Source organism: Lates calcarifer, linkage group LG17, assembly GCF_001640805.2.
Source record: "Lates calcarifer isolate ASB-BC8 linkage group LG17, TLL_Latcal_v3, whole genome shotgun sequence".
NCBI lineage: Eukaryota > Metazoa > Chordata > Actinopteri > Centropomidae > Lates > Lates calcarifer.
The window spans coordinates 12,610,657-12,638,591 of NC_066849.1; the positions used below are offsets into that span (position 1 = coordinate 12,610,657).

At 40.2% G+C, this 27,935-nt stretch overlaps 3 protein-coding genes across 4 annotated transcripts in view; 1 reads left to right on the forward strand and 2 right to left on the reverse strand.

Moving 5' to 3' along the window:
* faf1 (Fas (TNFRSF6) associated factor 1) overlaps positions 1 to 1,259 on the reverse strand; it is a 58,048-nt gene extending 56,789 nt beyond the window's left edge. The window contains exon 1 of the mRNA XM_018673345.2: positions 935 to 1,259. Within this exon, the coding sequence (XP_018528861.1) occupies positions 935 to 994 (60 nt within the window). The 5' untranslated portion in view covers positions 995 to 1,259. The remainder of the gene's footprint in view (positions 1 to 934) is intronic.
* Positions 1,260 to 2,606: 1,347 nt separating this feature from the next.
* On the forward strand, positions 2,607 to 10,714 carry cdkn2c (cyclin-dependent kinase inhibitor 2C (p18, inhibits CDK4)). Of its 2 annotated transcripts, XM_018673342.2 has the most exons (5): positions 2,607 to 3,060; positions 3,348 to 3,433; positions 4,241 to 4,373; positions 5,600 to 5,957; positions 8,935 to 10,714. In XM_018673342.2, exons 3-5 carry the CDS (start codon positions 4,242 to 4,244, stop codon positions 8,937 to 8,939), a joined length of 495 nt encoding a protein of 164 aa, XP_018528858.1. In that variant the 5' UTR covers positions 2,607 to 3,060; positions 3,348 to 3,433; position 4,241; the 3' UTR covers positions 8,940 to 10,714. The 2 variants fall into 2 exon arrangements, with proteins under 2 accessions (XP_018528858.1, XP_018528860.1); XM_018673344.2 differs by lacking the exons at positions 2,607 to 3,060; positions 3,348 to 3,433 and having other exon boundaries at positions 4,044 to 4,373.
* Positions 10,715 to 11,632: 918 nt separating this feature from the next.
* Positions 11,633 to 27,909, reverse strand: rnf11b (ring finger protein 11b). Its single transcript, XM_018673341.2, has 3 exons — positions 27,316 to 27,909; positions 15,682 to 15,851; positions 11,633 to 14,925 (listed from the first exon to the last, which is right to left on the reverse strand). Exons 1-3 carry the CDS (start codon positions 27,436 to 27,438, stop codon positions 14,754 to 14,756), a joined length of 465 nt encoding a protein of 154 aa, XP_018528857.1. The 5' UTR covers positions 27,439 to 27,909; the 3' UTR covers positions 11,633 to 14,753.
* Between the last annotated feature and the right edge of the window lie 26 nt (positions 27,910 to 27,935).

Sequence of the window (27,935 nt, forward strand, 5' to 3'; positions counted from 1 at the left end):
ACACTTCAGGACACCTTAGATATTTGATTTCATGTGTCTGAAACACAATTTCATGAAGATACAACAGTCACTGCAAAGGCAGAGCACAGGATTAACTCAACCATTAGGTAATGATAAGTATCTTGATGTTTGAGCACTGAAGCACTGTATGGGACCCATATATATATATATATATATATATATACATACATATGTAGGACAAAACTTTAAAAGTGTAGTGCCTCGTCTCCAATGAGGTGTAAACAGACAGACTGAAACTGATTAAGTTTGAGCCCAAATAACTGGCTTTGCAAAGTAGAGGTGTCAATGGCCTAATCAGACAACACATCTATCTTGGCCTGATCTCATCTGAAAGAGTGACACAACCACTCGTTCCCCTTTCATCCAATGCAACTATGCAGGACGATAAAATCACGGCCAGTTTGTAGGGAAGCATTCTTGGTAACCTGTATTTTCTCGCTATCGTAATACACTTTCCAGCGTGAAAACTGGGCTAAAAATCTGGACACCCAGTTTCTGACGAGGATTAGAAAACCTGACACAACAACTGACGATGTGTAAACATGTTGACAGTTAACGTGAGTGCCGTAGCTCTCCTTTTAGCCAACTATATCACCGTTATCTGTCAGGCAAGCACACTTGAAACCAGCGGAAAAACACCGATTATTCCACTGTTTAGATGGACAGCTTTGGACTGCGGTTATCTAGTTAGCGAGCTCTCGGCTAATAACTGCCTCGAGACTCAGTTAGCAAGCTGTCAGTTTGTTAGCTCGGTGGGCTAGCCACAGAGAGCTCAGCTCAGCTCAGGTCTGCTGTTTACGACGGCGGTCAGGTCGTGTGAACTGTTGTTGACACCAACCCAGGGTACTTCAACAACAGCAGGCAGATTGCTAACTACTTAATACAATATTTAGCACATACAAAAGAGACACACCTGAAAGTCGGCCAGAATCATTTCTCTATCCATGTTGCTATCGCCGCTTTCGGAGGCCATGGCAATGACTGGCTAAAAGCAATTCTTCTTCCACTGGCTCTCGTCGCTTTCTCGCCTCACAGAGGGACACTGACTATAAATGAAACACTTTGCTTAGACGTGGCGACGAGTGAGAAGTTGGCAAATTGTAAATATTAAACTTTGTCGGGATTTAACAGCTTCAGACGGATAAAAATCTGTAAAGTAACGTTACACTGTGCAGTTATCTCATATCATTATTGTCAGCTAGTCCATCGCTTTACGGCTGCCGTAAAGCGGCAGCAGATGTTGTAAAAAGTCGTGACGTGTATGGCACTCGGTTGACTTCCCTACAGCGCTATAAACACTATAAAAACATGCTAAGCTTAAACACATTGTTTCACTTAGTGCTTGAATACCTCGCGCCTCTTCAGTTTGAATATTCAAGTTTTCTTAGATATTGTGCTCAGAAATGTGAACTCCTGGTTTAGTATTTAATCTTCTGTAAAATAGTTTCTACATGCTTCCAGCACAAGGTCCTAGACTTAAAGTGATTTTGTCCCAAAGGAGTTCATAAGACTCTGTGGGTCAGAGTGGATCATATAATCAAAGTTAGAAAAATCCTTCTGCTATCCTCTGGTTCATTAAATGAAACTATTAAGCCTCACCATATTTGCCCCTGACTCTGCTGCAGCAGGCCACAAGACAGAGGACAGTCTCATGTAAACGCAGAAAAATCCAGGGTGTGAGCACAAAAGCAGATACAATATAACTATTAATAAAGGATTCTGATTCTGATTATTGCAATGGCGTCTGCTGTTTGTTTGTTTGTTTGTTTGTTTGTTTGTTTGTTTTGGGGTGGGGGGGTGGGGGGTTAACAAACTCTCCACCCAGTTAGGGAAGAGATTGTCAAGCTTGTGCTTATGATGATAGGCATCACAGCAGAGAGAGAGAGAGAGAGAGATTAGCGGGGTCCATGGTCTTTAAAAGACTGGGATGAGGGTGCATGCTATAGCCTATACATCTGCAATAAACCGATATAAATCTCATCATGTCTTTTGGGGGGCTGACTGTTTTCACCCCTTTAAGACAGACACAAGAGGCCTACGGGTAATCTGAAGTGTAAAAAAAAAGATACATTTCCCCTTGGTACAGACGACAAGATAATGCTCTAAACTTTCAGGCGATAGAGCAAGACAAAATACCTTTTCACGCAATTATGAAAGCATATAGTGACATAATGCGCGTTTGTGTGTGCCTGCACAAAACCCAGTAGGTGCAAAAAACAGCCTTCCCAGAAAAAAAAAACCAGCGTATTTACGCACAACCATGTTGCTTATCAACCTACTGACTCATCACCTGGGAGCTCCAGGTATGTAACCCGATTTGACCTTATTCTTCACCTTTCCGCATTGTCATAAGGTACATCACGCAAAATCTGCTTAATTAAAGTGTGTGTGATTGCTGTATAAATCATGTAAAGCGTCGGTGCAGAATTTAACGCGTGATTTTTCCACGAGTATACAGTGCATACACCTGACAGCGTCAAAACCCAAATACCAAACAGAGACTGGTGTCTGTCACTAGAGGGCAGTAGGCAATGGAGAATGAAAACCGTAAGATGGCACTCACATACCCGGCGATGACACTGTGAAAAAAAAAATCCCCTCTTGCTCTTTCACTGGAAATCATGAACTAAATATAGATTAAGTTGTACACGGTGATTATATCGATGAGCTACAATTTCACTGCGTCCTCAGGAATAAAATCTCTGTATCGCTGGAATGACCCTTTATCACTGTTGCGGTGTAACAGCATCATGGTTTCTTTTCCAAACCCTCGCGCCCCGCCTATTTAATTTTATCCAATCACGATATCTCATCTTTTGGGTAAGTATTTCAAATTATTGATACAGCTAAACTGTGGGGGCAAACACTCTGTTTCTTACTGCTCAATCTGTTTTTTTTAAACGAACCATCCGGGATGTCAGTGAGGACATTTCAAACAGGACCTTTCCTCTGTTTGGACATTTAGCCCAGACCAAACTTTGCAAGAAATTCAATCGGACATCTCTGTGACAGTGCTTTCATGGCGGATCATCCAATTCGGTAAGAGCATATGTTAGAAAATGGAAGAAACTCGTGATCTGTGGGATCGATCGGATCTCCTCTCTCGATCTCTCCCCCTGTCTTTCAATGCTGATATTATTACTTGGTGACCGAATGCAGAAACGCACTTTTTAAATTTTGGCAAATTATTTTGAAAATGAGCGGGAAGTGACTGTGAATGACATCACACCTTATGATAATATGCGCAGATATAACCATCTATTCGCTCATTTGTTTATTTACTCACGTATTGTGCTGCTGGTGTTATTCTTGCGTTGTTTTTTCAGCGTTCGACTCGGTAGGAGAAAAGGATGGCACCTATTGAACTACTGCACGGAGGAAGGCTTGTGTTGTGGTTTTAATCTCATTTAGAGTAAGTTTGATGTTATTGTTGTTGTTTGTTCGTTTCTTTTTTGCTTGTTTTGTCAGTATGTTTTACAAATATAAGTCCTACAAATTTAAGCTCAGGTTAGTAAAATTATTATAGCTGCAGGTATGTTATATCCTATGTATAGAAAAATATTTAGACCTATTGTAAATATGTATTGCCTCTCTGGGTTTCATATAAATAGACATCTGGGAAAAGGTACATAAATATATACAACTATCTACTCAGTGCGTTCGATTAAATTCAGCATCTGTCCCTGATCAACCGCTAAACATGACCACAAGACAGTAAAGGCTGCGTGATAAAGCTCTAACACGTGGGAGAAAAAATAAATTGTTGTTTTTGTTTCCACATAGGCCATTTATGACCTTCAGTGACACCTGCAATGTTAAAAACAGATATGGTGTAAAATGCATTTCTGCACATTCTTGGATGGAGCTGGGTAAAAATTAGAGTAAAGTAAAAGTAATCCATGTAATGATATATGATGCTTATAAGCATCTATGATGCTTATAAGCATCATATATCATTTTTTAGTCTGTTCAAACACATATATCAAACCCCAAAAATCATTTGCACTGGGTCAATTTAATGTATTTTATAAAACATTTGAAATAATTTTTTACAGTACCAGAATAAGAACAGTGTAGGTCAAGCCCATGTGTGATGTAAGTTTGGGAGGGAGGTGCCTGTAAGATATACTTGACCACCACCTACCATTTTGGATTATAGGATTTTTCCACACAGCCTGATAAAAACGCTTGCTTCTGTCTCTGTATATTTTTTTACAAGAATGGATGACAAGTCACTTACTGACAAGCTCTGCAATGCCTCTGCCAGTGGAAAGTTATCTGAGGTATTGGCTTTGCTGCAAAATGGAGCAGATGTCAATGGATTTAATACATACAAGAGAACTGCACTGCAGGTTGGTACAGACCTCCTTCAGATTCGTTTTCGTCGAAGTGAATTTAGCAAAATGTTGGTTTTCATGAAGCTGGTTCATGGTAATTTAATTGTAGACTGCAGTGGGACAAGCAGCCTGTTTGACTTCCTCATTTTATTGTGCTGCTGCACAGGATAAAGGCTTCATCATATTTTTTCTTCAGATATTCAGTAGGCTTTGTTCATTTTTATATGAGACTAAATCGTCTAAATAGATGTTAAAAGTTTTCAAATGAAGAAATCTATAGACAGGTTACAGAGAGGAGATTAGATTGTGTAGCATATCTGATCTAAATACCTTACCTAATAGCTAAATAGCTTACCTAAAGATGTTTTGAAATCTATAGTTTTGCTGTAATTAATTATTTCATATCATGTTATCATAGATATTTAGATTAATATGTATAAATCTGTGTTTTTTTAATGGAATAATAAGGTGTTCTTTTTTACCACTACCACTTTCATAATAAAAGTGGTTCCAGAGTAGATTTTACACTTAATCCTGAGAAAGTTACCTAGATGTAATAAAGAATGAGCCCATTTTGATATTATAGTGATAAAGGAAATGCATGCAGCTAAAGCAAAATTACATTTGGGGGCTGTTGGTGGAGTGTGAGAAAGGAACAACAAAATGGTGGTGATGAAGGAAATGGTGACTGCTGAGGCCAAGTTTGAGTTGCACAATATACCTGCTCCTGCTAGGATGTTTTTTACAGGCTGCACTGTAGTCTTATACAGGCACAAGTCAGTAAAACTAATTCTAATGTTACCATTACTACTACCATTACTACTATACTAATACTATACTACTACTACTAACAATAATAATAATAACACTAATATTAATAATGATAGTATTAATAATAATAATGGTATCTTAAGCTTATCACTGCAGTGGTGTCGTTTTAGTCTCGTCAAATAAACCAGATTTAGTATGAAGTACATTTAACATGCAGCGCTAATTTAGTTTAACTGTTTAAAAAGCTACATCATCCTTTGGTGTATTTTTAATATAAGTTAAACTGTTAATAAACCATCATTATCATAGTACTAATCCATTAATGTTGATACTCTGGTAGCCTGGTGATGCATAATAGCCTAAAGTTCAGAGCCCTTACCTACTAGGCCGTACTCCGTAATTGTCTATATGTTTAGACAAATAGTTACAATCAAATACTCTGTTTTTTTTTTTCATCTTTCTTCGTGTAGGTGGTGATGTTGGGGAGCACCCTCGTGGCCGAGGCTCTTCTTGACGCGGGTGCCAACCCCAACTTACGCGACCCGACCTGCGGTCTCACCGTGACCCACGACGCCGCGCGCGAAGGATTTGTGGATACTGTGCGCGTGCTGATAAGCCACGGGGCTGACGTAAACCTCGTGGATAAGCAGGGTAACATGCCGCTGCACCTGGCCGCCAGGGAAGGCCACCTGCAGGTGGTCCAGGTCCTAATTGGACCCACGGCGGACCCTCAGAGGGCCAACGGCCAGGGATATACCGCCGAGCAGCTCGCGCTCCACTTCGGGAGGATGGACATTGCCAGATATATCGACGACCATTTGAACTCCCGTGAGTAGCCTATATTCTAGACTGTAAGATTTATTTTTTCAAAAATGTCATGTCATAGCATCCTTAAAAGATGCTAAATTGCTGATTCATAACCTATGAGGCCTATTCAGCAGAAATAGAGCCGTGTATTGCGCATGCTGTTAAGATAATAAATGTTTATGAATAAAGAATGTGAATGTTACTCCACGACAACAAAAACAAAATGCCGCAGGAAAAAAATGTATACACTGTATGAGAGCGTTTATTTGTTGCTGACACAAACCTCTTTTAATCGGCTCTTATGAAGACAAAGAAAAACTGTTATTTGTTGCTAGTTGTAAAACAAAACGATTATAATCCGAGATTATTATTATTATTTTTACTCAATATTCATGGCCACGGACAATTGGATGGGCCAGGAAGTAGCCACTCCATCATACGACTGAGAATTCTGGTAGTTGTAGTAAAAGCAGTAAAGGCTGAATATGAGTTTAAATCAAAAACCTAATGAAGAAAACAGCTCAGTATCGTGTGTAACAAAGAACAGGCTCTGATGAATTTAAAGTAACAATAACTTTATTAAGTTTACATAGCCTACTTTAAACCTGAAGCGGCAGCAGATAGCTACAGTCTGAGCATTAAACGCATTATCATGATTTCTATGTTTGGGTTGTTTCCTTACAGACATACTCTCAAGGCAAATTTGAAAATATTATTGTTTATCCCGTAATAAATAAATATGGTTTGGGTTGGTTTGGTTTTAAACTAAACTTAATAATGAGCTTTTAATGCCTTGTAATATCTCCTACTATGATGCCCACCGACTTTTCAGTTTGACTTTACTACTGTAATATCACACTGTGTTGTCTGAGAGCCTTATTTATGTTAGCCGTGGTCTTATGATGAAAAGGTATCATTACATGAAATGAATCATTTCTACCGTCAATTTGAACGTGTGGTTATGGCCACGCTTTCATGTTTCCATTTCTGTTTAATAAAGATTTAGCGTTTTGATTACGCTGGTTTCGAAAAATAGTCACAGCAAGTCGCACATACTCTCTCTCTCTCACACACACAGTCTGCAGCAAAAGGCCTCCGATTGCTGCCAAACGAAAGTGAAAGTCACTTCTCAACTCAGATCTGCATCTTTCTGTCTCTGTATAACCATTAAAACGGCAAAGACTGGTTTAAAGTTATGGCCAGTACAGTTTAAAATGGTCACGTGGGATTCCTGCAAAACTTCAGGGAATTAATATTTATTCAATGACCTACTGTAAGTGACAAAATCAAGTGTGTGTATGTGTATGTGTATGTGTATGTGTGAGAGAGAGAGACTGTTAGTAGTTATCTGCAGTTAGGCTGCAGCTGCAGACCCGTTTGTTATCATTGATATTACAGTGATTTTGAGCATACATTTACTTTACCCAGATGAAAAACGTGACCCCCCTCCTGTCACCTGTCAGGATTTTTTTTCCTTTTTAATATTGGCTTCCAATGTGACCATACGGCTTATGAAAGTAATGGAGAACATGAATGAACATGCAACAAAATACACACGTCAATGAAAGTAAAAAAACAAGTTCATCAACAACTTTATATTTTGCACACCCACTACACCTATTTAGTTACAACCTGACCATTTTAAATCTATCTTAGTATTTTAATTAGGATTAAATCAATCTCAATGAAAGAATATTTTTACTGCTCTGTTTGAATCGGATGGTGTTTGATAAAGTGTGTTCATTTAACGCTCTAATTAGCTAAATCTTTTTGTAAGCCAATTTCGTCGATTAAGGCTTAAAATGTCGACTTATACGGTTCAGCTCTGGGTCTACATGATTCTTACAAATGCATTCATATTAATTGGCGCACATCAGACAGACAGAGTTATATATATATATATATATATATATATATATATATATATATATATATATATAAAACTCTGTCTGATTCAGGTATTTGAGCGTGTGCTCACGCGCATCTTCCCCCGTCACACCAGTGTGTGAGGAGCCTTATTGTCAGTGCACTGCTTACAAATATAGGAAGCACTGTAGCATGATATTAAGGCACAATGATAACACACTCAGCATCAACAAAGAGAGTGAAGGTCTTTTCAACGGGCTCATGGGTAACTGCTACGGAGCCCGCTGTAGGCCGTGGTTTCATTTTCAGTTTTAACAAATCTGTCACCACTGTCACCCACACTTACTGTTGTGGTTGGAACAATTTTCATCACCCTCTCCAGCTGCATATAAAAAATAAACGATAAGTTCTAATCTCGCGGCTTTATTCCTCCTCCCTCCCGTGTCTGTGACCTGACGTTTTCTACTACACAACCACCAGAAACCTTCACAGCTTTGCCCAGGTGACACCTAGAGACTTTAGACTCTAGTCTAAATGTTTTTTACGAACCAAATGCGGCGGTTAAATCATTATCAGGTCCTTGTGTGATTTCTGGAGTGTGCAGGCCTCTAATCGAGGCTGGGCGAAGAGGTGGGCAGGGTTGTTTTTTTTTCTTTTTCTTTTTTTTCTTGTATTTGATTAACAAGGGGGAAAAAAACAAAAAGAAGCAGGAGGAGTCAACCCATATATGGGCTTCAGCCCGGGTGTCTCAACTGTATATAGAGTTTGGATTGGTTGGACAGTGTGAGGAGGAGGAGGACATAACAGGACCTGAGCCACTAAGCAACAGGCTGGTCCAACCCCTAACACGTTAAAAATTAAATCGAAAGAATTTCTATTCTTGGTTTCATGCTGAAGGTGGGGATGTATGGAGCTTCATTTCTTGCTAAAGGCTCATCAGGTTTATTTTTTCCTTTGACCCCATGGATCTGTGTGTAATAGTCAAATATACATACCATTATAATCTTTATTTTTCATATTGTATGCCTTTATAATTGCACTTATATGCAACATATGCATTGTTGCCTCTCAGTGTTTATATTTGCGAAGGATAAATATGTGAATCAAACTCATTCATGTTTTTCTTTCATAGGCTAGAGGAGGAGGAAGAGGAGGATGAAGATACAGACTTTTCAAACTCTCGATTGGCTGAAATCCTTTTATGCTTCTGCTATTTTGCTTATGCCTTTTTAATATACTAATACTTTAACATTTCATTTGGTTTTATATTTTCTCAAGTGGCCTAATAATGAGACAGTTTGCTCACTGTTATTTACACACTTATCTACATGTTAATGCTGTTTGGAGAGAACAGGGGAGACCAAGCACACATTAATCAGTGATTTGGAGTAGTAAAAATACAGTATCCAACACAGTGATAGTATGGTTAACATACACCCTTTGGCCACTTAATTTGGCACACTGATACACTGTAGTACAGTTCAGCACCAAAGCTGTATGTACATATTCTACTTTTACAAAGCAATGGTCAGTTTTTGTTCTAACTTTCCGGGAAGCAAGTGAGTGACGCTTTATTTATATATGGCACGGTAAGAGAGTGCATCACACATGCATTAAAAATATAAACAAATAACCTAAGAATAAATTACAATATAAAACAAAGCACAGTGAGCGACAGAACAAATTAAAACAAACAAAAACATAAGACAGGGATGTAGGCTTGCCTGTACAGATGATTTTAAACAGTCCAAAGATTCAGCAAATAAATAGATTGGGGAAGATGATCGCGGAAGAGGTGAAGTGGAATAAGGAAGAAGGAGATCAGAAATGTAACTGGGGGCAAGGTCATGCAGTGTCTTATGTGTAATCAACTGGATCTTTTGAATTTTACAGGAAGCCAGTGAAAGGATGTAAGAAGAGGAGTTATGTAAGTGTGAAAAATGTTAATTCAGAAGTTTATTGTTGAGGCCATAGTGGTGGACTGGACTGCATTATACTGAAATGTGTGTCTAATTGTCTTCCCTACTGGCCAAACCTTGGACACAGCTCTCAGTATAATGTCTGAGAGATCTGGGTCAACACCTCTGCATACTGCAACCTTACTAATAAACACAGTTGTATTAACACTGCGAATAACAATTGAACATTTGTTATCTTTGTAAAGATAGATTCTATTGCTGAGCTGCTGATTGCATTAGATTTTACAGGTGTACCTAATAAAGTGGCCACTGAGTGTATATTCTATCAGTATTTGACAGCCACCTAAATATATTATCTTGTTTCTTCACAAAGCTCTGTAAACTCATAATGTGATGAGTATAGAGTACAGATAAAGCCACAGAGACTACATGTACACTCAAATAGAGATACTCTGTTTTAAAAGCAGAGAGGTTTAGGAAGTCTCACTACTGCTGCTACATGTCATTAAGAGTCACAACTGGTACCATTTGGGAACACTGAGTGTCAAAATGAATGAGATGATGTAGAGACTTCAGAGGAGGCCTGACTTATGTACAAAATAAGACACTGTTTCCCCTATAAGCTGTGTTTTAATTTGTTCTATTCATTTACAATGAGGAAATGCGTACAATCATATACTGTGAGAGTGGCTCTGCCATTTAGTTACTAGTTACACCTATACAATGTGAGATAAAATACAACAGCACTACAGTAAGTGTGAAGTTTACAAAGTGTTTCACACATTATTTCAATTCATACCGTACTTTGTAAGGATGCTGCATTTGAGAGGTGTCTGGTCATCCCTAATGAGAAACCCGAGAAGGACAAAATAATAAATAATAATATCATATAAATGTAATAAATAAACTCTCCCGTTGCGCTCTCTCTCTTTTTCTCTGCTGCTTGATTAATGTGAATGTAAAAACTGTGACATAATAAAAGATTACAATTAATCCCTGCTTGTTCCTATTTTTATTAGTGTGTCCAGTATAGCTTATTTGAACAATATGTGGATGAAAAAAAATCACAATGACTTTCCCTAAATATTTACAATCATGCATTTGAGAGAATGAAACATAAACTAATTAGGATCATTTTATCACCAAGTATTTCATTTATATTCCAGGCTACACCAGCACTGTGCAGTCAAAAGGCAAAGCTGTCTCAGGCCATAGTGTAATAAAATAATACAAACTTTTGTCTCCAAACATGTTAGATCAGATATTTCTGTATTTTGTTGTTCTGACATGCAGCTCATATACTCTTAGAGAATGCTTATTTCAGTTTTACAAAATCAAGTGCTTATACACTTGGTCTTTATGAGCTCTTGGTGGAGAAGAGCAGAAGGAAGATGGTGATGAAGAGTGACATTTAAAGAGGATTCTAATTTTTAAACTATATAAATAACTTCAGTTACGTTTAGAAGTATTTATATAATCAAAAGGCTGATTTGGTGCAGAGGTGAGGCAGGTATTTTTGCCTACAATGCCAATGCAGTATCTGCCTTTTGTAAATATCATAGTACCATCTGAAATTTAACCCAGGCCAACAGTAATTAAGAGATTAATTAACAGGTTAAATAATGAAGTCCTTGCAGAAAACAAAAAATAGGTCAAGTTGTCAGAAAAGCATTAGCAATCAGGCTAACTACCATTAACTACTGCTGTCATGAGATGATAAATTATTATATTTAATAAATTGATGCCATATTAACATGTTCTCAATAAAAATGTCATGGATGTCATATTTAATTCCATAAATATTAGTCGTGGATGCCATGGCTATGGTACAAAAATAAAACAAAAACAGAGAAAAAAATGAAATCTTTATTCTTCTCTTTCTTGTGTCCAAACAGGAAATAAATCACACAATTATGTTCTGTTGCAATGTCTATTTATTACTTGCCTGTAGTACATAGCATATGCATATTTATGCTTACAAAAGCATCCATACACAAACATACAACACACATACCCCATTCATATATGAGCAAACCTTGTTATTCAATCTTGTACTTAAAGAAAAAAAAGAAAGAAAAGGGGAAAAAAAAAGAAAATCCAACCTAAAAGAGAGCTCACTTATCATTGCTTGATATTTTAAATAAATAAGGCTGGCCCACGATTGGGCAACATTTTGTGCAGCTGTTTCATTGTTTTGCTGACAAACAGTGTGTCATTTTCCGGGGTGTGATCACATTTTTTCTCACTAAGAGCTGTTCGCACATGACAGGAAATCTTTTTTGGTAAAACAGGTCAAACATCTCACAAGTTCTCTTCCCACAGAGGGTCGATGAAGCAGCTCCACAAAGTGTCCCACTGATAAATGTACATGTAGCTTTGGGAGAGAGCCAGTCTTCACTGGGATCAGGATATGTAAGTATTTATTCTTTTCTTTTTTTTCTGATTCCTTAAATATTTCTTGAGGAACGATGGCAGATACAAACACACATACACAATGACATGACAGGGTTTAACTTTGTTTATCCCCACAATCCCATCATGCATTGCTAGTCCCACACTGCCTTGATTAGGTCCAGACAGAGATCAAAACCTTGCCCTCTCAGCAGAAAGGCATTTGTATCCAAAGATGTCATCTGCTGTACCGCAGGACTGTTGCTGAGTGTGGATGAAAGCGGTGGGAATCAGCTATGCAATCCTACAGGAGGCCTCAGGAAGAGAGCCAGGTGATGTGACAGAAATCCGATCCAAACACCACAGTACACTTACAGTTTATTAGTTTAGTGACAATGTAGGACAATTTTCTTGACACACCTTTTATACTCTTCACCACACATACAACGACTGCCAGCTCGGCAGCAGCATTTTCAGTCTGAACTGTTTGTATATCACCCACCCCCCCTCCTGTTTTCTTGAAGTTAACCAGACTCTGCTCCACATTTTAGCAGCTGATACTCACATGTAACCTAAGGCCATGAGGCTCCACCTTACTGATGGCGGACAATTTACAACATAAAGAGTTGAGTCGATTTAAGTACTGTGCAAAAACTAAGGTGCTGACCCCCACCCCCCACCACTTCACACAGACACACACACACACACACACACCATGGTCTCTCTCGAACATAAACACAAAGGCCATAAAGGCTTGTACAAACACACACACACATCACTAAAAGGCATGTTATCAAACTGTGTTGGATCTGTATCATGCCGCTAAGCAGGGGGAGCTCAAATGATTGAACATTTCCTGCATAATTCAAAGTCTCACCAACTCACCTACACGCCAGAGTCGGCAGGGAGAAGGAAAATAAAAATCAAACATTTGTATTTCTTTGTGCTTTCATCAACTTGGGTGACCTAGGTGATAGACATTTTCAAATGTGGCAAGCAGATTGTTTAGTTCGAGGCCTTAGGTTGATGAGAAGGAAATGAAGACCAGAAAAATTTAAAGAAATATAACCTTCAGTCAGTTCACTGTGTAACTGCTGATTCTGACCACATCCGGTAAACATCTTCAGTTGTGCACTCTCCATGGTCACTGTACTGATGGTGACAGGTGACACCTTTAACCGTTTCCCCAGTGAGTGTTTGCTCTAGGACTGGTTTTATGAATGTGTTTTTCACAGAACAGGATGAAGCGATACTTTATATATACGTGCAAACACATTAAATTATGTTTTGTATGCTTTTAATTTTGTCCTTCACTTGCCCTTAAAATTACATGATTCGGACAGTAATGGGGCACCAACCTTAGAATTAGTTCAGTAGTTTGGTTAATGTCACCAGTAATAAATTATGCACCCACTCCTGATTCACAGAGACAGTGGCTTTGATTACAAATCATTGCAATGATAATGAAAATATAGGTCAAACAAATCACATACTTCACTTTGACATAATTACTAAATGCATATGGTCAACTCTTGTCACAAGTCTGATTAAGAAGTGCAAATATCTCTGATTTGTATTAATGGTTTGTTAACTGGTCTACTTGTGCTTTGGCCAATAATCTGAGATCTCACTGTGACTGAAAGTCACAAGAGGTCAAAAGCTCAACAGCAACAGTCTATCAGCTATGCATCACATTAATGACTAAAGCACATACTGTATTTTCCTTTGCCATGTCTGTGTTGTTAGTAAACACTGGTTCAACTGAGCCCTTATGCTGACTGACAAAACAAACACAGAACAGATTTCACAAAGCCACGAGACAATCGGTCAGTCCACTGACCAATCGTATTTCTTCTCATGAGAGATCTGTACAGACGGACGACTGGAGGCCCAGCTGCTGTGGACAAGTGGAGGCCTGTGGTATGTCTGCAGAATACATCTGATGGTCATAGTATTTGATGTCCATATCTAGCAGTCTTTAAATCACATGTCTTCATCTGTAGCGATTTCTGCAGCAGATATGTCTCTGCAACAGGCGCCTGGCAGGTCGTGCAGTGTCTTGTCTTGCAGTCTGACATTATGTTAATCAGGCTTCAGCAGTCCAAGAAATGCAATCTGCAGCCTGATGGCGGCAGTCAGCTGTCCCTCCTCCTGCACTCTGTCACAGTCCATTTCAGTGATAGGGAGTAATAAAGGAAGTGTGTGACTGGGTACGCCTGTGTGAGTATTCACGTGTATAAAAGCGGATCTTGGAAAGGTTTCTTAATCATACCACTTAACTGTCTTCCATTCCCCATGACTTCCCTTTACACATGTTTTATCACACTCCCCCACTGTCAGCTCTCATCCTTTACTCCTCTCCTTGATCCAGCTCATTCTTGCTCCTCCTTAAAACCAAAACCCTGTTCATTCCTCCAGTTCTTTCCCAGATGCAATCCTGTCCAGCAGGCCAACTGAGGAGCTTGTCCTTGCGCACAAACACACATACATGCACGCAAACATGAGAGATCACCATAACTGTTTTACATAGTCACTGCTCTGATATCACCACCTTACTAATCCATGATACTGTATGTGTATGTGTGCGCTCAGTCTGGTCCACAGGTGTCTGTGGGCACATGTGTGTGTGTGTGTGTGTGTGTCAGTTGGTCTCATAGGAGGAAAGCAGCGCGGCATCCACAGGCTCCATGCAGGAGGGGCAGGTGAAGGATCTCATCAGCCAGTCATCTATACAGTCCATGTGGTAGATGTGCATGCAGGGCAGGAACCGAATGGGGTCTCCATACACAAAGTCCATCATACAGATGACACACCTGCAGAGGAGAACACAGAATATTTCAAATCAACTCAGAGCACTATACTTTGAGAAGGACTAGATATGAACAGCACACAAATGCCAAAAATAATCAAAGAAAAATAAAAAATCTTTTCACTTAATGCTGTATGTCTTTAATCCACTTGCAGTGCATTGTTCATTTTAAAATATAAAGACAGCATTAGTCCACCAGCACATCGGTGAGTTTAACCTCTTCAAAGTCATTCAGTGATGGGAAAAAATAGAAATCTTCTGACATGTAATAAACATGCATCATACAATGTAGTGAATATATGCAAACATTATTTATACAATACTACTCTAAAATGCCACAATATGTCATTACAATTGTCATAAAAATATCCAGTATGTACAACTCTCTCCGTACTACAGGAGTGCATGCACACTGATAATGTCAAAGGAAGTTCTCATATGTATATGACAACATCAAGTTTTGTGGAAGTTTAAGTTGTTAAATTCGTAGGTGGTTACATTTCCTCACCACTCAACAAAGAGCAAATGTGCTTTGAATGAAATAGTTTCAGAAACTATGTGAAGGGTTAAGTTCTGATCTTGTTTTCAGACTGTGAATTGAGATAATTCTACCTAAAGCGTTCTAAAGGCCTACGAAAAAACCCCTGCTTAAACACAGAGCAGTGAAGTGGAGCAGTATCTCTCCTCATTGTGTTACACTGTTGCTCTAAAAAAAGACAACTTCCTCTGCTGAGCCTGACCACCAACGGTTCCTACTCACTCTCTGATCTTCTTCTCAGAGCCATCCCGCCCCAGGTCATACACGCCCTTCGGGAGATGCTGGATGAGCCCGATACGCTGGGCAATGCGAACCTGCTCTTCCTCCGTCAGCTGAGTGGCCAGTCGGGCCTGGCTGGGGGTGGGGTGGTAGACAGGCACATGGATCTGTTCCTAAAGAAAGAGAGAGCAAGGAGAACATATTTTTAAGAAAAAGTTAGACTAAACAATTGTCTTGTGAATCTAGGCCTGAGAGGGGAGGATTTACAGAGACACACAGTGCAGCACAGAAAAAAAAAACATGATTACTCATCACTTGATGCAATCACTTCACTAGCAAACTTATCTCTGTTTATCCAGACCATTTGCTGCTCTGACACCACAGTTCCAGGACAGTATATCAAGTGTACACTTTTGAATAATAAGTGGAGGTCAGGTTTGTGGCAGAAAATATGTTTAGGGGAATTTGATGATATGCTACAATAACACTAATATTCTGGTTTCATAAGACCTGTTTACCAAATCTCTTGCCTTACTTTTACAAAAGCAGAAGATGTTGTTCTTGTTATCACTTTCGGTGGAAGTCAAGCCGGGTCTAGCAAATGAGCCACAAGCTTATGAAACTTTCTTTTGGCTTTCTATGGCACAAACATGCACTGTCAACTGGGATATAAGTGTTTATTTTAATACTTAAAGTGATTGAATAATGTCACCACCTGACAATACAATACTGCCAGGCATTACTGTGTAAATCCCACAGCCTGAAGGGTGGATTTCACCACACAATTAAGTCACTGTTAAGAGTTACACAATCCAACACATATACTTTGTTTTCATAAGCCATTATCCCTCTGAAAAAGGAGGTCTGCAGGCCTGAAATGCTCACAGTAACTAGATGGTGTAATAAATGATTAATTACGTTAACAACATTCCTGGCTATGTTGTAGGATTATGATCTCAGGCAGTAGGTGGTAGTGTTTCCCCACACCTTGTTCCAACAGTCCGGTGCAGCGGTGAGGTATGCGGTCTCTTCTACCTGATGTGGCTGAAAACAAGTCAAACCAGGCTGAGGCCAAGTCAGATAATGTATGACACTGTTGGTGTCATACAGATTAGATCACCACAGCACAAAAGTGTACACTTAGAAATGTTTTGCACGATAATCTCTCTGTCAAAGTACCTTGTGGGTGCTGACATGCCACTATCAACATAAGGGTGAAGTCACTACAACACAAACATCTCAGTAATCTTTCAACTTTCCTGTGAATCTCCTCAAAAACAAGTGTTTTATACAGTCCAGCCTAAAAATTCCACCATTCAAAGTGTGGAAAGTTGATGCTGGGCTGTACCAAACTTCAAAGCAGCTTCAAAGTCTCCCCGTCTGTCTACGCTTTGATCACCAGGAATCCACCTCTGGTTTGAACCAAGAGTCTGTCTATGCTTTGGTCACCAGGAATCCACCTTTGGTTTGAAGCAACGAAAACTCAATGTGAAAAGTGACAAGGGCGAATGTCTTTCATTATGTCTGTCACAAAACCACAGAAGTAGAAGTTTAAACTGTGATGAAAGTAACATCAAATCAAAGTGAGTAACATGGTTTCAGTATCAGACTGTGATGAATCAAACAAACAAAACAAAAAAGTCACAATACTATCACATGTCAAAACTATACCGGAACCTGTAAATCTGTATAATATTGTATATTACACTATTCAAAGTATTTTGCCATGTGAAACGTTACTGGTAATATCAGCATCATACGTACATGGCAAACTGACATAATAAAAATAGAGCTCAAACAGAATTACCAAGTATTTTAAATATCGTGTAATTGTAATTTTTTTGGAGCAAGAACAGCAAATATTTACTAATTCCAGAAGAAGAGCTCCTTTGATTGATCTACTTGGTTTCATCTGTTTTACAGTAGCGCCATCCCACTTTAAATCTTTGTATTAGGTGAATAAGATTTATTCTAAATATTAACCTACAGTATAGCAAACAGTGTACATAAATACAGGGAAAAACAGCAGCACATAATCTTTGGTTCTTTGTCTTGTGTAATATCATACTCCTCAATAAATACAACTTTCTATTCACTCAGCCTCTAACACTTTGTGGTCTACGACTAGGTCTCAGCCTCATCCACTTCCTTCCTGCTGTTTCTCCCTCTATCCTCATACATTCTTATACACTTCCTACAGTGGTGGTGTGCGCACTTGTCTCTTTTCCTCATCCCCGAGCCCATGCCTCAGTCCGCTGACACACTTCGCGCACTCGTTCTGCGTGCCAACCCTTCATGTCAGGCAAGTGAAAGGATCCATCAGCCAGGTCATGGATTAGGCTAAGTCCACCGTAATGCCGTTAAGTGAGCTCTTTCATTAACCACCTGTGTATCCTCACTCTGGGGACAGCACTAAAGCACCACACACTTGAACGAAGCTGGAGATCAGACTGGCGTTAGCAGGAGAGACACCTAAATGAACCTCCTAATAAAGATTTAGCAGATAATTTTCTGTTTACTAGCAGCCCTGTCTGATCTGTCTGCACAAAATAGGAGTTACTGAACTGTAGTGTTAGGCTTAGCGGTAGACATCAAACTCACATCACTCTCCATTTCCTTCTTCCTTTTGGCTAAATGGTAGTAGGCTGGGCTTAAGAGGTAATTCAGAAACAAGTGACATGCATATGAGGAAGGATTATAGTTTTGTGCCTAGCTTGACAGGTATTATGTAAGTCTGAATACTTGAAAAACTTGTGTAAAAATATGTATTGTGTTTAGTACTATGAGAGCATACAAACTAAACCACAGTTGACATGCCTGAGTAAAAAAACGTTTTTATGCATTTTTTAGACAATTTCATTTTCAATCTGCATTCCACTGATTTTACACATCAAAGTCAGTTTATCATGAGGAGCCCTACCACGGAGAAAACAACTGTATGTCCTCTGGGTCTGGAGGAGATTTCCTAAGTCTGAAAAAATAACCCTGATGATGTCAGTAGGGTCATCACTTTTAATTTTTAACACATTGTTTGTGTTACAAACTAGATGTGAGTGTTGTCTGACATGAAGGATGCTACTGAGTTGCATTATGGGAAAAGTAGGATACAGCTTTGCAGTATAGCTCATACTAGGGACTAAAAGTCAGGATACCTAAGCTTCAGCAGCACAAATTTTTCTGTCTATTGCAAGGCCCCTTCTTTATGGAAATGTAATACTAATTTACTGGAGTAAAGTGGAGGAAGACATGTAGTCTGTTTAATTTATCAACTATAAATGCAGAAATTTCTGTCTGTCTGTATTTTGATTTTCTCCACAACCATTCATCTGATCCACTTCAAACTTCACCAGTGTATTGCTGATGACCAAAGGAAGTGCAGTATTGACTTTGTTTTTGTTTTTTTTTTTTGGACAAGTGGTTCTTGAGAGAGCTTCAAACATTGCTTTTCTACATGTTACTTGACATGAAGAAAAAGGCAGAACTACCCTTCAAGGGTATTGCTGCATCTGGACAATTTACAGCATGCACATGGCCAGGATTTTAAGATAGGCAGAACTCAACTGCAATGGCATTTTCAACACCATCACCCAGACGCGGAGCAAAGCAGCTGACTCCGGCAGTGTATCGCTCAGTTGTTTGGATGCTGCTCTAAAGAAAGCTGCAAGCTAGATTAATGCTGGCCAAGCAATCAGCCCCTACTGTACCTACCCTACATTTTGAACAAGCACTGCTCTCATAAAATTTAAGCCACAATGTCCAGCACCTGACAGAGCATCCAATATCTCTATTCAGAGGTTGTTTTACCATTACTTTTGTAATGGTGAATATGACTATGTTATCTTTCCAAATAAATAATGAAAGCTAAAAGATGAAGTTAAGGGAGACAACACTGGTATAGTCAGGCGGACAATGTGTCCTCAGTGTCCCTTTATTGGCGTGATAATCATAGAAATAGCCTCATTTTAAGTCTTAAAAAGCCATCTTTTGAAGTTGAATGGTTTTCATGGGGAAAATGCAGAGCAACAATGACCAAGTTAGCTAGCAATCAGCCTCTCAGCACCACAACATTTTAAGCCATGAGTCAGCATAACTTTAGTAGTTGAGGCAGTCTGCTCTCTCCTGACAGCCGTTCCTTTTACCCATGTCAAAAAGAGACGGCAGCAGGAATAAAAGCTACAGGCAGGGCCTCAGAGGGGGGCAGCAGCTGTGTGTTAGGATGGTGGTCAACTGTGCAGTGGTCAGCAATGTAATTGTTGTCATATGCCTCTCCCTTCTCTCATAGATGGCATGTCAGCTGGGCTGTGACAAATGTTCATTATGTGACCTCAGACTGACCACAAGGACAACAGTCAGAGAGATGGAGAATAAGACAGTGAAAGAAGGTGAGGGTGAAAGGGCGACTAAAGTGGGGGTGAGTGGGAGGTGGAGGGTGCAGGGCGGTGGCTGGCTGAGCCAAAGTACAGACCTTGGTTTCCTCTGCCAAGCATGCTGTAGGCTGCTGAGCCAGCCACAGCAGCAGCAGAAACTGTCAGACTGCCAGGCCAGGGCTGCTAATGGTGAGCAGGAAGGGAGGAGAAGATTACAGCCAGGAGTGAGACACACACAGAGAAAATGGAAGAAAGATAAATAGTGTGGGGAGGCATTCACCCTCTGTCTTCCATCATCCATTGCTAATAGAAAGAAATTCAGAAGAAAGAGGAGTGGGAAAATGAAAGACGGAGGCACTCTCCGCCCACAAGTTCAATAAGCTTTAGCGTCATGAGCTCACACACATATGATAGGAGATAACAACAACACTCATCAGCCTGGATTCTCCCCAGAGCCAGATGTGCGTTATTTATTTTGCGTACATATGTGGCCTTGTGAAGGAAGGGAAAATGGGTTGGACCCACACAAGCCCCTTTCACTCCCAACATTACCAGTTCAATTACCTAGGCACAGCATTTTTGGTATTCACACACAAATCTCCTAAAATGACATATCCAGTATTATTCCTGTATTAAATGATAATGGTGAGCTTTTATACTCAAGGGAGAACAGCAACAAGCTAGAAAATGACAACAGAGTTAGGGTCCTAAATACTCACACCAAGTGCCTAATTTATTAATTTTTAAGCTTGTTTTACAGTTAAATGACTGGGCCGCCAACATGGTGAAGCATGGTGGCTAGGTTTCACAACAAGAGAAAAATATCACACCCTGCATAGAAACTCATACCACACCCACAACGCTGACCACAATTTAAGCTAATCACAGCCTCTGTTCCCTATGAATGAGGAAACTTCTCACATGTAACTGATACTTTTTGGGCCAACAGGAGATTTGTATTTGATACTACAAAAAGGACAAATTTCAGTGGAATATCACCAGGGGTATAACATAAATGCCTTCAAAAGAAAAAATAGAGCATTTCATATTGACACTTTCTCCAGTGCTTTTCAGAGATTCAGGTCACCTTGGTGTATGTAAAACTGTTGCATACTTTGCATCCTCAGAATACTACTATTTTATTCCCACCTGAACCCTGATGTAAAATTCATAAAATTAGCCCTGAGTTTGCAGACTAGTGAAACAGGAAAACAATTTCAGCCACAGCTCTTGTCTGTGCCGACTTGACGCCGACATACCAGAGCAGCCAGAGCATTTAAGGTCTAATGTGTATGTGGTAAAGGGGCTGCAGACAGGCAGCATGATGACTGGGCATAATTCCTCTCTTGAACCCATGCTGTAAGAGCAGCACAGTGACATTACAAAAATGCATTTTTGTGATGTCAAATGTCATTTTTGTAATGTCTTGTCAAACCTCAACCATACCCAGTGCAGGAAATACCTACTTGCCAAATGAGGCTGTATCCTGTGTGCAAACTAAGCAGTGTCAATGTGCACTTAAGGGGAAGCAACACCAGAAACATGAAGCGTTTGCAGGCTCTGAAATCTTAGCTCTCTGTCTAGGGAGCGGTCTTTGGGCACGACCTGTGGACACCTGCACACAATATGGGCAGGCATGCACACAGGCAACAAAGACAATGATGGGAGGAGGAGAAGGATGCACATTAGCATCACAGGATGTGTTGGTTGATGTGATAACAGGACAAGCTGATGGTATGACGATATCGGTGTGTATATTCTTTACTTCATCAGCCTGATAACGCAGGAAGTTGGGGTATTGTGTACACAATTTTATAAACTCTGGTATTAGACATAACACATGACGAAGCGCACACAAAGCCTTTCCTGTAGCCACATAAAAACTACGGATGATGAACATAATGTGAAAATGGAAAAGGTCAAACTTTGGGGGAAACAAAGCAGCATCAGCCACTAAAACAAGTCTGCCAGTCTGTATGACATCGTAGAAAACCTTACCAGCCTTTCACTTAATTATGTCACTGTAACATAATGACCAAAACCATCCTGACCCTTCTGATCATATGAAGCAAGGATGACAACTGTCAGTCGGCGAAAGATAGGAACTTAACAGTGAGAAGCAGTCGTGAGGGGAACAAAAGAACAAAGTGGTGGTTATTTAAGCCCTGGCCCTTGTGGTGCTCTCAGGAACAGCAACCTCTGTCAGGTTGTATGTCAGCCAAAGCCCACAGACTATGTCACTGACCTGAAGTACAATGGCTTGTTTGTCAGCCCCCCCTTTAATATCTCTGTTACCATATTAGGACAAGACTGTTGGTACTCTACCTCAAAGGGCTCTCTGATGCAGTATATCACTGCCTTACAAGGCTAAAACCCAACACCATATCTGATTTAAGTGACTTCGTCACACCTGTGGTGAGGTCAGAAGCACTTTTGTTGAACTCATCTGTCAGACACATTACTGTTATCTCAACACAATGAGGAGGAGAGCACTGTCTTTTCCTGCATTCCCAGCAACTACAAGAGTGACCATTTGGCTTAAAGAACCCACAGATGTTCTGCCTGTTTTATTTCTTTTTACAGATGTTGCTACAAATGTACATTCCTTGTTTCAGTCTACACTCGTAGATGCATTGAAAGAAGCCCGCAGCTGAAACTGTAGCCACAACTGCGCAGAAAACCATTAGTTTGTAATTTCTTTTTCTGTCTTCATCTCCTATGCCCCTATGCTCTTCTTCATCTCTGCTCCAGGTTTGACAGGTAATTAGGAACCACCTCCAAAGTAAACTTACTTCCCCATTTCCTTTGAGCAATGCTGGCTGAGCTAGAAGCAAACCGCTGACTGCAAGCCCTCTCAACTTGACAGCAATGCAGCTGGTTGACAGACTCTGTGCTCTTCAGCTGTTTGTGTATCTGCTGGTACACCCCCTCCCCACACACACACCCCACCACCTCCAACCCCCCACGAGCCTACTACACCTTCTCCGAGGAGATCTGGCCCTGTCTTGAACCAGAGCAGCAGGTGCTTCTTTGACATATTTCAGATCATTTTTTACCCTCTAGGCTTCATGTTCACACAAATGTGACAGGAGCCGTGAAGAGGACTGAAAATGGATGTGTTCTAAAGAAGATCAAGTTGAGCTACATGCAAACACACACACTGTGAATCTTTTAAAGTCTGCAAGGTGTCCCAGCCAATAAACTTTGGTTATAAGGGTAGCTGACAGCAGCATAAAGGCCTTTGTGTCCAACTGAATGTGATCAATGAAAACTCCTGCCACTGCTCCCATCTCTGAGGCTTAACAGGGAGACAGGGGCATTACAGGCCATATCAGGGGGGCAGATGCGCGCGCGCACACACACACACACACACACACACACACACACACACACACACACACACACACACACAAACAGTCTCCCTCTCAAATGCAAACACACAGGGGTGCCTTATCTCCCGTAGCCCAGTCCCACATCGATGAGTCAGCACTCGTCTCACCAGCTGCTTTCCAAATCACCACGTTGACACACAGCGCGCTGTGAGCAACACATAACACACACGTCTGCACACAAAACACACAGGCACAGGCTCACCCACTGCAGCCTTCACAATGTCAGGACCAAAAAAACAAAACTCCCTTTGCTTTGCAGCCTCCCCAAATGATATGAAACAAACACTCACACACATTCACTCACTTTGAAATCATTTTGACAAGACATTAAATGGTCCACTAGCCTAAGTGGTTGGCTCAGTGGACTGATCTCATCCACTCAGCTTTCAACATCAAACCACCTACCCTTCCACCATCCTATGTCTGGACTGCAATATTCTGATAGTAAGCTAATTTAAGCTATTTTCTGATCAGCGTTCTTGCTGTGTACATGTAACAGTATGAAGAGTATTCCAGTTTCTGTCGTGCTAAAGGGGGATTTTAGACGTGCACTATGCAAAATGAACGAGAGTTTTAAGGCATGTTGCAACAAACACAGGAGAATTATTGATGCACACATCTATCATCTTTTGTCAGGCTAGCTGTAGACAATGGCTACCACATTAATTACAATTACATTATATATTAAAAACACATGATTTTGCATTAAGTACCTCGTTTTAAAGCCTGTTTTATTGCACGCATCATGATAATGATACAAATGTAGAATGCATAGCAGAGAATTTAAAGTGTCCCCCTGATGCCTATAGCCACTTACAGCAACGAAGACAGTTCTGAGGTGTTGTTCCAACCCTACTCTCCTGTATGACTCACATAGATTACTTTTAATATGAGTAAAAGAGGCCTTTGACTAAATTATGAAGATCTTAATCAAAATACCGTCTTAGAGTAACGCAGCATTTAAATTGAAACTGTTAAACTGTAGTCTAACAGTTTGAGTTTGAGTGGACAGTGTCCATATACTGTCCTTTCTTTCTTCAGCCTATGACTTAAGTTGGCTTTGATCCCTGCAGATGCCAGTCCATGCTCTGCCTCTTCTCAACAGTACTTAAGCAGCATGAATCTATCTCCAGATGCTGGAATTCACTCTCCTCTGATTCACCACTGACCGTGGATTTCCAGGAAACACGGTCTGATTGGTTTCAATGTGACAGACAGACTCAATGATGGGCAGACATTTATAAGCCTCAGGGCGAGTGTCTGAAGAGTGGCATGCAGATAAATTGCTTTACGTGGGTTGTACATGTGTTTCAACGGTACTCATAGTTTCCAGATTGGATACAAGTTTATGACCTCCTAAACTACTGTTACCAGACAGTGCTTTTATATCTCCATTTTTAGGTGTTAAAATTAGGTGTTGAAACTAAATGTGGCATGTTCTGACAAGTAATTTAGAGTTTGTGACTCAAAGAAGCGTTCCACAATGCACCATCTCATACAGTTAGTCAGTGATGTGATTAGCTGTACGTTCCTCCTATGGGCCTGGGGCACATGTTGCCAGTGCACAAGTCACATAATTTACAGCTACTAATGATTGTGATACAAAGACGAGTCAATTCCAGGCAACTTGTGAAGTAATTCACCTTCCTGGATGCTCAACAATTGACCTTATTGTTGTTTCTTTCAACTCAGAAGTTTTCACTGGAAACACAACAGACACCCACTATTATCATATGTTTGAATCATGACATGTATATAAAATACAGTAGACCCAAGAATTCATCACTGCAAATATATTTTTTATCAAACAAATGACATTCAGTTTATAATTCTGTGACTTTATTTGTGACTGTATTTCCAAAGTCATGGATTGCTTTTCAAATACCCATTCACTCTCATTTGTTACCAGACAACTAGACATAAGTAATGTTTGCTTCCTGTCCCGTCTGTTTTTTTTTCTTGGCTGTTAAAACAATACCACGGTTGGTTCTAAACCACCGCCCTTCATCTGTATTCATTTTCTGTGCTCAGACTGTCTTTGTTTTGGATTTCACTGTTTTGATTTCCGGCATCATTTTTTTCACCATGACCCTCTGGTATGAAGGACAGATATTGGCATTTGCACCCAGGGCCGTACTCAACAGCTTTTACGAATGTGGAAAACTCAATTTCAATTTAAGTATAGAGGAGCCTTTAGTCCTTCTTCTAACACACACAGTGCTTCCAAAGTGTGTAAAGCCGAACTGCAAGCACACAAAAAATGTGTGCTGTGTTCTCAGACTGGGTTCAGATGGTGAAGGTGCTGATTACTTTGGTCACCAGGGAGAAAAGCGCTGGCAGTTCTGAAAGAGTCCTTTATAAGTAGGTTTTAACTAGTTAGTTAGCCCTCTTGTGAAACTGTCGGTTTAAAAAACTGCAAACAGACTTTCTCAATACTACTGAAAGCTTAGTCAGAGCTGCAAAGAAACTAAGCAATATTTGTGTCATTTATTACACCATCTCTTCTTTGTGAGACGAGAGCTGGCTGCTTTGGCCTAATTACACACAGCTGTATGCCAGACATGACATACTTGTAGCAACCTGGACATAATTCATGTCAAAGACTCCTTGCTCTGTTCAGATCTAATCTTTGAGTGACAATCCACTGACAAATACTCTGAATAAGAAATTGAAACAGTCTTGTCTCTATGATGTTTCTGGGAAGTTTTATGTTTTCATGAACTTATCCAGTATCTGTCTGCAAAGGGGAAACCAATCATCTGTATATAACATTAAAAAAAATCTATCTTGACAGCCATTTCTCTTCATATCTATCTCATAAAATCTTGCATTTTAAAATCTAGTTACGCAATTATCAATCTCAAATTGTGCTTTTCAAATGGTAGACAACAAGCATCTTTACCCTTTATGTTTCCATCTTTGCTGCATTTGGTTACAGTATATTAAGTATGTAGCTCTCTGTAATAAGAGCTCTCATGCTGTACTGGCCTGGGATCACCTTCAGTTTCCCATTCGCTTAAAAACACTGATCTTAAATCTACAGATAAGACCTTAGCTTGACCTAGTAACAGACAAACTCTCTACTAAGGCCTTACATAACACATGCCAGCTGCCACGTAACATAGAAAAACACATAAGAGGAGGGTAACACCATACATTATATTTACAGTTCCAACATGGTCTGGTCTGCTTGTGGATGGTCTAATTAAGGAAATAAGGACACCAGACAAACAAAGTTGTAGCCCTGGAGGAGCTCAGTGAGGGAAGCAGCTGAGAAAGCTCTGAGAGTCAGTGTACAAAACTCCCTTGTTATTGGAGAACTGGGGTCTGTTTCGTGTCCATTCAAATTACAGTTAATGCTGCTGAAGTGAACTACAGGACATAATAGATGGTATGTGTGTCTTAGTGCATCTCCACTGAATGAGACCAAAAATTACATGGCTCTGTGTGTTTGAATGAAGACTACGGCGAGTTATGATATAGTGCTGCTATCATATCAGTGAAGGATGAATCATAATATGACTTAAGGGAAATGGTAGACACAGTCTGGATCTTCGGATATAACAAAGAGGATTAGTGTCAAAGCCATGAAGGGACAGGGTCAATGGGCTGGACTGCTGGCCAAGGGTGATGCTGGATCTGTAAACAGCTGAATCTGTAAACAGCTGATCTACACTCACATATTGTTGGTCTAACACCAGCTTTTTGGTTGTTGTCACTGCCAAAAATGCATATATGTGTCCTGTATATTGGACCAGACGTGCCACACATTGAGTGACATCATCCAAACTTAAGGTTTTTAATGACTCTGGTTAACCTTATGAAGAAAACACAATGGATGTTTCATATATTGATCTAAAGTAGTTGGTCAAAGTTACCTGATAGGGGGGCGGTGGCTCCTGGTCAGGGTCAGCACCGTCTCCGTAGCTGGCCCGGTCTGACTGAGATTCATGTAGCAAAGAAATATCATCCGAGGTCGGAGATTTCAGACAGTTTCCCATCTCCTTCCTCTTCGGTCAAACTCTTCCTCCTCTCTCTATCTTTGTGATTTTGCCTTACTAACAGCGGATTTCACGGGCCACTTTCGCAGGCAATGTCAGTTGACGATAAGGCGTCGAGGAGGCGCTTTTTCCATACACAGCTGATGAATCTCCTCTCCCAGACGACGGGAGGGCTGCTCGGTTCAACAACAACAAAACATCCCTCAGCTAGCAGCTAGCCACACAAAGAGCTAGCCTGCTAACATACGCTAGCACTCGCAGGGGAGCATCTAGCATTCGCTTAGCTAAAAAAAAAAAAAAATTAAATCACGACTGAAACAACCTCACAGAATTTTTACATACGCCGAGGCAACGAAGAACATAAGCGTTAACATCCGTAATTTAAAATGACAAAGCTAGCCGCTGTTTTCCTGACTGAAACCTCCCCGGCTGTCAGGGACTTTCCAGTTTGCAGCTGCCCACCGACGACAAAAGGTGGTGATGTAGCAACACGAAGC